Source organism: Triticum dicoccoides, chromosome 2A (assembly GCF_002162155.2).
Source record: "Triticum dicoccoides isolate Atlit2015 ecotype Zavitan chromosome 2A, WEW_v2.0, whole genome shotgun sequence".
In the NCBI taxonomy this organism is placed as follows: Eukaryota; Viridiplantae; Streptophyta; class Magnoliopsida; order Poales; family Poaceae; genus Triticum; species Triticum dicoccoides.
Window position 1 is genome coordinate 706165354 of NC_041382.1, and position 10510 is coordinate 706175863.

Here is a 10510-nt window from a genome sequence, read left to right on the forward strand (position 1 = left end):
AAATACGCTTGTCCGCTTAGAGTGACATAATATAAAATTCTATTTTTGCCTTGAAGATGTACGGATCTTTAATTTCTTCCACGTCCATTGATGCACCATGTTCATCAAGAAAATCAAAAACATGATTAAGCCTGCAATTACCTATAGGTGTGATCGGTGTAAATGATGGCCCCTTTGGGATCCTCGGATCCCGCCACGTTCTCACAAATCCCTTCCCCTTATATTGACAACTAGAAAATACCCCACGCGTTGCTGTGGAAATCGCTTGCAATATGTCCAGTGATTTTTTTTGAACATATGTCCAGTGATTTGATTGTATGCAACATGCATATTTGAGATAATAATATATAATCTTCTCTTCATGTAGAAAAAAAACATTTCAGACAGATTCATATGAATATTACAGCTTTGCTGCTGGTAAAAGCAGTAGCCAGAGACTACTAAAGAAAATGCAGAACTTGCAAGTGGATCTGATGACACTCCCATTTGCGGTTTCTTTGAACATTTCGTCCCACTTTTGTTTTATTTCTTTGGTGTATCACGTGTCCTCTAGTCATCCCCAAAAACTGTAAATTGCAGTCTGCAAGGTGCATTCCGCTTGGCTCGAAACGTGCTCGGCAACCCCGATGATAAGACCAACTGGCAGCCTCTCGGAGTCTCGGTTAAACAACTACATCTCATGAAGCAATGACCCGCATCCTTTCTGCCCAGAGTTTTCAGCGTACTGCTTCTCTGCGGCTGGGTGCACGCGTCGGGTTGCTTGTGGCCGCAGGGTGCGGGACAAGATCTATACGCGTGCCAAGCTCCCACTGGGTTGACGGGTCGCTCAGAGACGTCGGAGCCTCCCAGTGTCTCGGCTACTGTACACAAGGTGCTGCCTGTTGGCGTGGCGCGCATGCACTGCACTTCCCTAAAGGGCATCAGCCTCTTTTCTGGTTTTCTTTTCCGTTTATTTTTTACTCTCTTTCGCCAAAAGAAAAAGTAGAGCGAGCATTTTTTGTTCAGGGGTACTTCAGTACTTGTATTTCGTTCCCAACCGGCCCATGGTATTGCTTTCCTGTACAGCTATACTGCAAGACTACGGGCGCTAGCACCCAGGTACCGGGGGTACATCGACGCGCGACCTCTCTGGAGCGAGCCTTGTAGAACGTTGCTATCAGTGGCCGGGACCCCGTCCACGTCGCCCGGACATACATGCTTCCCGTCGTTTTCGCCGCCGGGCCACCCACCGCATGGCGCCATGGGTCCGTGGTCGGAGCGCGAATAAAGAAACCGAACCGCCTCAGCGCATGGTATTGCCTGGCCCTGTGTGCTCGTCCCGCCCGCGCCGAGCCTGTTTTCTCCTCGCCGGTCCGTGTTCGTCCCGGCGTAGCCATATATACCCAGACCTCAGTTTGGTTCAGCACAGCAAGCACTCAACCTCCCACTCCCGGCGCACCAACCCACTGCCAAGCTAGCTACGCGCACGAGCTCTCCATGGCCGCATCGGTAGCCTGCGCCTTCTTCTTCGACGCCGAGCCGGTCGGCGAGCCCGGCGTGCACGCCCTGGACGCGTGCGCGCTCTGCACCAAGCCGCTGGCAAGGGACAGCGACATCTTCATGTACAGAGGGGACACGCCCTTCTGCAGCGACGAGTGCCGGCACGAGCAGATGCAGCTGGACGCCGCCTGCGCCAGGCAGGCGGCCAGGGCGGCCGCCCGGAGGCAGAAGCAGTTCTCTTCAGCAACGGAGTCCGGGCGTGCACGCCGGGAGTCCTGGGAGGTGTCCGTCGCGAGCTAAGCGGCGAGAGTGGCAGAGACCGTATGTACTTGAGCTAACAAGCTCCGCATGGAAGAAGCTGCCGTTGCCCTATCAGCGCGAGATCGAGGAGACTCTCCTTGGTTGAAGAAGCAAGACGCGGGCTATCGGACTCTCTTACGGCAGCGTCGGCAGGCCGCCGGTCAAGTGATTTGGGCATAAACGCAGCGGAAAGGAGCTGGACTGGATCTGAAGAAGTCAATCAACAAGATTCTCCACGCAATTAGGCGGCCCATGTGTGCCCCGAGCAGTCCCTCGGCTCTCCTTTTCTCCTGCGTCAGTGTAACTTCTGTATGATTCCGAATTTGCTTTAGGCAATAGCACTTTCACTGGGTAAACTATCAAGCGAATCGACATATAACATGTCTTTGTGCAATCTCGTTTCTGTTCACGATTCAGCGTGCTCACGGGATTTAGCAAAGCTAAAACGTTGGATGCCAAAAACTGAATTTTGTTCTAGACATGGGGTGCCAAAAACCGAATCCCCATACTAATCTGATTGCTAAACTCGGTCGACAAAAATTAAAAGAGTCTCGGTCCACTAAAGCATCGTCAAGCCAATTCCTAGAGTCTAGTTTTGGCTTTGATCGGTGAAATCAAGCGTTCACTTCAAGGAGACGAGACTTTAAAATTGCTGCCATATGTGATCAAAAAGTTGTTTGCCATAGACTTGCTCAGCTGGGGGGTTCTTCCACTCGTGCAGCTGTCTGGTTGCCCTCAAGTCTTGATGAGATTGTTAGCCTCTGTGGCCAAACCATCCATTAATATAATCTCTTTTACCCGCAAGAAAGAAAAAAATTGCATTGCTTTTGCGTATTGTGTGGGCCAATTTATATCTTGCTTATAGCGAGATATCTCGACGAAGGTTTTACCCCCCACCTGTAGCTACTGGGCCGGTCCATTCTTCGTTTCTTTTTCTTGTTGGCTTGTTTTGATCGAATTTGCCTGTTTCGTTAGCTGGGTTACAATTGCTAGTTTTCATTTCCGATTGTTTTCTGTTTTTTCATAGTTTTTTTTTCTGCTTTTTTCTTCATCGATTATATTCATTTCATTCTCGGTTTTTAGTGTTTCTTTCTTATATTTTCTTTCTTTGTTGTTTTTCCTTTGATCTTCATCGTTTCTTTCTTGGTCCTCACTGTTTTATGAGTTATTCTTTATTTTTATTTGTTTACTTCTTGATTTTTATTGTTTTATGCTTTTCTTTCCTAGTTTCGTTGTTTCTTTCTAGGTTTTCATCGATTTTCTTTGCTTTCTTGTTTTTTTCTCAGCTTTCTTCGTACCCATTCTTCTGCAAATTGGTTCTCTTTGATTTTTCTTTTCATTTCTGCATTTCTTTGTTTTTTCTTTTGGTTTTAGTGGGTTTTCTTTGTTTTTATTAGTTTCTTTGTCGATTTTCATCCTTTTTCTTTTTTTCCTAAACACTTGTCATCTTTTTGCAGTACACGTTCGACATTTGTCTTATGTATCAGAACAATATTTTATATACATATTTAGAATTTTTAAAGACATGATTAAATTTTTTGATTTACATTTGAGGATTTGTTATATATCTAATACATCTTTTTAATAGATGTTCAACATTTTTCGAATACAATATTAACCTTTTCGAATGCCTGGTCAATGATTTTCTTGTACACATTTTCTTTTTACAAATGCTTGATAAAACTTTGTAAATACAAGATTAACATATTTTAATACATGCTAAAAAATTGTATACATTTAAAAAAAATCAAATGCTTGATTAACATTTTTAAAATACAAGATTAACATTTTTATTACATGGTCAATGTTTTATACACATTTAACATTTTTGAAGTATTTGATTAAAAAATGTAAAAACTTCTTTTTTTACAAATGCTTTGATTAAACTATTTTCAAATACATTATCAACTTTTTTCACAATGTATTTTTTTTACATTTCTCATACAAACATGAGAAACATTTTATCCAGACATGTTTAACATTTTTCTAACAATTAGTTCACAATTTTTCAAATGTTAGTGTTTTTTGTAAATATTTATGTAGAATACTTGTAAGTATAAACAAAGCTAAAAAATAACATGAAAATAAATAAAAATAAACGAGGCTGTGGCCTCCAGCGCACCTGGGCCGACCCATCTCACGCTCCCCTTTACACAAGGCTTCCCTACATCTCGCTATAAGCGAGACATAGGGGTGATCCCACTATGTGTTCATGCATAGAGCTAGACGTTCCACGGACCGGGCTTCTTCGGGCCTGGCCTTTTACAAACTAGGACAAATATTTCTAGTGTGAGCCAATCTTAAATGTACAATAGTGTTAGTAGGAGTTTGTAAAATTACCTCAGGGAAAAGAGGTGTTTGTAAAAGCAAATTTGATTTCGCCTCCCTCTGCCTACTGTTCCGGTGACTGGTGGCGGGGAGTTGAATCACGATACCACAGCTCCGGTTAGTAGTTTAGATTAGTGTTTTTAGTCCTTCCAGGTGCGGCGGTCGGGCTTCTGGCGCCGCTTCTTCTTGAAGTTTGTCTCCCGAGCTTGTAAGTGTATCTAGTGTCACCCCTAGTTGGTTTTGGAGTATTCACGACAAACCTAGTTGAGGGACTAATGTGTTTGTGAGAATTGCAGGATAACACAGGTAGAAGTCCCTTATTGATTCAGTTTTCCTACCGGAGATGACCCCTAAAAATGTATGAAGACTGAAGTCAAAAGTGGTATGTGAAGACATTCACATTGAAGACTATGACAAGAGAAGACATCGCGTGAAGACTATGGAGCGCGAAGACTTAGTTGTTTCGTCGTTCTTTTTCTTCTTTATTGAGTCATAGGAACCACCGTACTGTTAAGTGGGGTCCAAGTGAACCAGTCAGAATGACTGAAGTGAAGCTTAACCAAAATTCTATATCTTCGAGCGAAGACAATGAGAGCAAAATCTTATCCAGAGCTGGATAAGTCAGCTTTGCTTGTAGCTCAAGTAAAGTTGTCGTGTGTGTTTGAAATCTGACCGTTGGAACATGTGTCAGTTTCTTAGTGACCCAGGGTCATTTCGGACAAATCGGGTCGGGTTGCCTAGTGGCTATAAATAGCCCACCCCCTACACCATAAATTTGTTGGCTGCTCAGAGTTAGTGCACGGATTTTGTCATTTGAAGACCGAAGAAGAGTTTCTCTTTAATCTTGCTCTATTCTCTTCAAGATTCATGGTGCTAGCTTGTTGCCATCCTCTCATAATTGTTTTCGATTATGAGAATCCTTTTCACCCATCAGGAGATATTCAAGAGTCTTCTCAGTTTGTTCTCCGGAGCCCATCATTTTAGAAGATTTATTCATTCTTAGCTTTCAGTTATCATTCTCCGACCTTACCGGTGCAGCGTTCAAGTGATCTCTAATCGGTCCATGATCTATTATATTCACTTGTATCTAAATTCTCTCAAGCATCTTCGTTCATTTTATAATTCTTCCCGGTGTTTCTTTATATTCTCTTCGTTCTTTTTCAATTCTCACGGTGGTTCGCTCAAGATTCTTCTTCCTTCATTTATCTTATCAATTTATTCATTGTTTCAATTCTTACGGTGGTTCGTTTAAGACGTTCTCAAGTTTATGTTATATCTCTCTTGATCTTTTCTACGAGAATAAGTAATATGTCAAATCCGTTGATTGTCATCAATTTAACTGATGAAGGATGAGCATAATATAATTCTTATTCTTGTTTCATCCGAATGATTAATTCCTTATTCCGGAGGTGCATCATATCACATTCTTGGTTCGAGATGCTTTATCTTTTCTTTCCCGGAGTTCCAAGCTCTAATTATCACGGAGATCCATCTAAATCATTACAAGGTTTCACCTTGTGTTTTCAACTTCTCTTTCTTTTCATTATCTTTTGTTTACCGGAGTTCTTCACGAAAGTTCTACATGATGGTTCATCTATGATTTAATTCATTCTCGAAGTGTTCATCGAGATTCTTTTCTAAGGAGCTTAAGTTTTCTTCATCTTGCAATCCGGAGTGCAATTCTTTCACGTATATCTTTTGAGGCGGTGTTATGTCATTCTCATAATTTCCCTTCGTGCTTCGTGTTTCACAAGTTACCAAGATGAGGTATTTTAAATCCACCAATCTCTTCATTGGAGTTATCTTGGGCTATATTTCACCTAAAGCTTTCCTTTAAGGATTGTCGCTCTTATGGTGTTTATCAAGGATCCAAGTTCTTCATCTATCCTTCCCGGTGAAATTACTTTCTCGTCAATTGGTTCATATCAATCCAATTCTTTTTCCGTGAATGGCAGGTTGTCACCTTATAATTTTGAGATGTATTCTATAAGTCCATATCAAGCTTATCCTTTTCATTGTTGATAACCCAACAACTTTGTTCTAGCTTTTGGTGTAAGCGTGCTCTCTCAAGACCTTGTTTTTCTCCCCCGTTCATTCAGTTCCATTCTCTCACTTCTTCTGGAGGCATTGTGATGTTGCTCTCTTCAAGCCTTCTTCTTGTTCTTGTTAGGATCATGTTCTTTTCGTGTTATCCATTTTACCGGAGTGTCGTGCCCTTTTTTCAAGTTCTCTCATCTTATCAAGTTTGGCGTCCTTTCTCAGACGGAGTGCTGTCCAAATTATATCATTCTTAATCCTTCTCTATCTTGACTTAACCGGAGTTGTCTCAATATATATCTTGCCCTTCAATCTCAAGGTTTTTTCGCAATATTCTTTGTTCCTCTCTTCTAACGGAGTGTTTTCAACTTCGTTCATCTCAGTTGTATTCTTTTCTCGAAATGGCTTAACCTTTCAAGATTCATCGGTTTCACTCGATTGTCAAAGAAGCAATTTGTTTTACCTCTTCTTTTTCTCTTCCGTTGTCCCTCCGGTGCCAGTCTAGATCTCGGGACGAGATCCTCTCGTAGTGGTGGAGTGTTGTAACGCCCCGAGACCGATGTGCCAGGTGTCGTTCAGTTATTCGCTGTTGTTGCCTTGTCATTGCTTGCGTGTCATGCATTGCATATCATGTCATCATGTGCATTTCATTTGCATACGTGTTCGTCTCATGCATCCGAGCATTTTCCCCGTTGTCCGTTTTGCAATCCGGCGCTTCGTTCTCCTCCGGTGGTCGTTTCTACCTTTCTTTCTTGTGTGGGGGTTAAACATTTCCGGATTGGACCGAGACTTGCCAAGCGGCCTTGGTTTACTACCGGTAGACCGCCTGTCAAGTTTCGTACCATTTTGACTTCGTTTGATACTCCAACGGTTAACCGAGGGACCGAGAAGGCCTCATGTGTGTTGCAGCTCAACACCCTTCCAATTTGGCCCAAAACCCACCTAACTTTGCTCCATCATCTCGGTCGTTCGATCACGATCGCGTGGCCAAAAACTGCACCTCATTTGGACTCTCCTAGCTCCCTCTATGCCTATATATACACCCCCCTCCGAAATTCGCGGTTCATTCTTCCCCTAACCCTAAAAATTCTCAGATCCGCGCCGCCGGACGTTTCCTCCCGCGCCGGACATGTCCGCGCCACCTGCCGCGACCAACCACGACGTGCCACATCAGCGCCGCCGTCCTCTCTCTCCTCCTCCACCGCGCCAGGCCCGCCGGGCCCGGATCGGACCCATGGAGCCCAATCGGTCGCCGCCGCCCGAGTCTCCCCGCCGCCACTCAGATCCGCCGCCGCCCGAGTCTTCCTCCGCCGCCGCCTCCGAGCCTCGTCGCCGGCGCCGACTCTCGCCGCCTCGCTGCCTCCGTCGCCGGATCTTCACCACCGCGGCCGGAAACGGACGGATCCCGTCCGGATCCGCACCTCAGGGGCCTCCTCTGCTCCTACCCGACGGCAAGCCGCCGCTGCCGCCTCGCCGTTGACCTCGGGCGCCGCCGCCCTTGCCTCCTGGGATCCCATCGGGATCGAGGGAGACGAGCGCCTCCGCCTCCTCCCCGCATGGGCCGAAGCTTCAAGGCCCAGCATCGCCGGCCCAGCTTCTCGCAGCCAGCGCCAGGCCTCCTCTCCAGTCGCAGGCGCCAAGGCCCCGCGCCTTCCCCACGGCCCAGCCGGCCCACCGGCCTGCCTCCTCCTCCTTCCTGGGCTGAAGCCCATGGGTGAGCCACTCCCCAGCGCCTCTTGTTTTTTTTCTCCTTCCTGCTGTTGGGCTTGCCCCAGATTCGGCCCGCATCATTTTTTTCCAGATCTGGACGATTTGTCTATTATCCAGAGATTGCCAGTTTTACAGAATAGTCCCCCTGGTTCATGCATTTAATAACTCACTAACCGTGCATCAGATTAAAATGTTTTATATATGAAACTTGCTCAGAATTTTGTGTAGATTAATAATGTCCAACTTTCATCTATGTTTGAAATGTTAAAAATGTTGTTTGCATTAATTTGCTCCTATGCCATGCTAAAATGATTTATTTCATAACTAAATAACCGTAGCTCAGATTTAAACAAACTTTATATGTAAATGGGGTAGAATTTTGCCTAGTTTAACATGGTGCACTCATCTTGCATGTTTAACAACTCTAAAATAATGTTTAGGGCAGAACAGTACCAAACCTAATTTATGCTCATGAGGAGTTTCCGGAATTGTTGTTCGTTGTTTCCGGCCTCATTTAACCTTGACTAGATAATTAGTTTTCTTTTGCTTCACCATCTTGGCATGTTTAACAACATTTAATATTGTTGGGTACATAAACGGGATCAAACTAAATAACTTGTTGTGGTGTTTTGGCAATATGCAACTCCGTTGCATAATGAGCTCCACTTAATTTGTAGGATTGCTTGTGCTCTTTGCCATGCCATGCATACTTAAACCGGACATGCATCATACTTGATTGTGCATCATGCCATGTCTATGCGTTGGTTGTTTACTATGTTGTTTGCTCCTTTCCGGTGTTTGCTCCTTCGGGCTGGTTCCGATAATGTCGTGTTGTGAGGATCCGTTCGACTACGTCCGTCTGTCTTCTTCATGGACTCGTTCTTATTCCTTGCGGGATTTCAGGCAAGATGATCATACCCTCGAAATCACTACTATCTTTGATATGCTAGATTGCTCGCTCTTTTGCTATGCCATTGCTACGATGCCTACCATTTGCTTTCAAGCCTCCCAAATTGCCATGTCAAACCTCTAACCCACCATGTCCTAGAAAACCGTTGATTGGCTATGTTACCGCTTTGCTCAGCCCCTCTTATAGCGTTGTTAGTTGCAGGTGAAGATTGAAGTTTGTTCCTTGTTGGAACATGGAGATGTCGTTCCTTGTTGGGACATGTTTACTTGTTGGGATATCACAATATATCTTATTTAATTAATGCATCTATATACTTGGTAAAGGGTGGAAGGCTTGGCCTTATGCCTGGTGTTTTGTTCCACTCTTGCCGCCCTAGTTTCCGTCATATCGGTGTTATGTTCCCGGATTTTGCGTCCCTTACGCGGTTGGGCTATAATGGGAACCCCTTGACAGTTCGCCTTAAGTAAAGCTCTCCCAGCAATGCCCAACATTGGTTTTACCATTCGCCACCTAGCCTTTTCTTTCCCTTGGGTCGGCCAGCCCGAGGGTCATCTTTATTTTAACCCCCCCAGGCCAGTGCTCCTCTGAGTGTTGGTCCGAACTGAGCTGCCTGCGGGGCCACCTCGGGGAAACTTGAGGGTTGGTTTTACTCGTAGCTAGTCTCATCTGAGTGTGCCCTGAGAAAGAGATATGTGCAGCTCCTATCGGGATTTGTCGGCATATTCGGGCGGTGTTGCTGGTTTAGTTTTACCCTGTCGAAATGTCTTGTTGTACCGGGATACCGAGTCTGATCGGAATGTCTCGGGTGGAGGTCTATTCCTTCGTTAACCGTGAGAGCTTGTCATGGGCTAAGTTGGGACACCCCTGCAGGGATTTGAACTTTCGAAAGCCGTGCCCGCGGTTATGGGCAGATGGGAATTTGTTAATGTCCGGTTGTAGAAAACCTAAAGTCGACCTTAATTAAAATGAATCAACCGCGTGTGTAACCGTGATGGTCTCTTTCCGGCAGAGTCCGGGAAGTGAACACGGTTGTTGGAGTTATGCTTGACGTAGGTTGTTATAGGATCACTTCTTGATCATACTTTTATGGACCGTGCTTTGCCTTCTCTTCTCGCTCTCATTTGCGTATGTTAGCCACCACATATGCTAGTCGCTTGCTGCAGCTCCACCTCATACCTTTTACCTTACCCATGAGCTTAAATAGTCTTGATCGCGGGGGTGCGAGATTGCTGAGTCCCTGTGGCTCATAGATACTTCCAAAACCAGCTTGCAGGTGCCGATGAGTCCGTGCAAATGACGCAACCAAGCTCAGGAGGAGCTCGATGAAGACCTTGTCCTTTGTGTTGTTTTGTTCTAGTTGATCAGTAGTGGAGCCCAGTTGGGGTCGATCGGGGACCTTTGTCGCTTTTGGGGTTCTTCTTTTATTTTGGTTCCGTAGTCGGACCATGAGTGTATTTGGATGATGTAATGTTTTATTCATGTAATTGTGTGAAGTGGCGATTGTAAGCCAACTATGTATCTCTTTCCCTTATTATATTACATGGGTTGTGTGAAGATTACCTCATTTGCGACATATCCCTTCAATGCGATTATGCCTCTAAGTCGTGCCTCGACACGTGGGAGATATAGTCGCATCGAGGGTGTTACAAGTTGGTATCAGAGCCTTCCCCGACCTTAGGAGCCCCATTGCTTGATCGTTTTTAGCAGCCGAGTTGTGTCTAGAAAAATGTTTTGAGTCATTTAGGA

General features: G+C 44.9%; 1 protein-coding gene across 1 annotated transcript; it reads left to right on the forward strand.

The window, feature by feature from the left end:
• Positions 1-1308: 1308 nt before the first annotated feature.
• On the forward strand, positions 1309-2160 carry LOC119356425 (FCS-Like Zinc finger 2-like). The gene has a single exon (XM_037623380.1). The coding sequence runs from the start codon at positions 1477-1479 to the stop codon at positions 1777-1779; it is 303 nt and encodes a 100-aa protein (XP_037479277.1). The 5' UTR covers positions 1309-1476; the 3' UTR covers positions 1780-2160.
• Positions 2161-10510: the final 8350 nt, after the last annotated feature.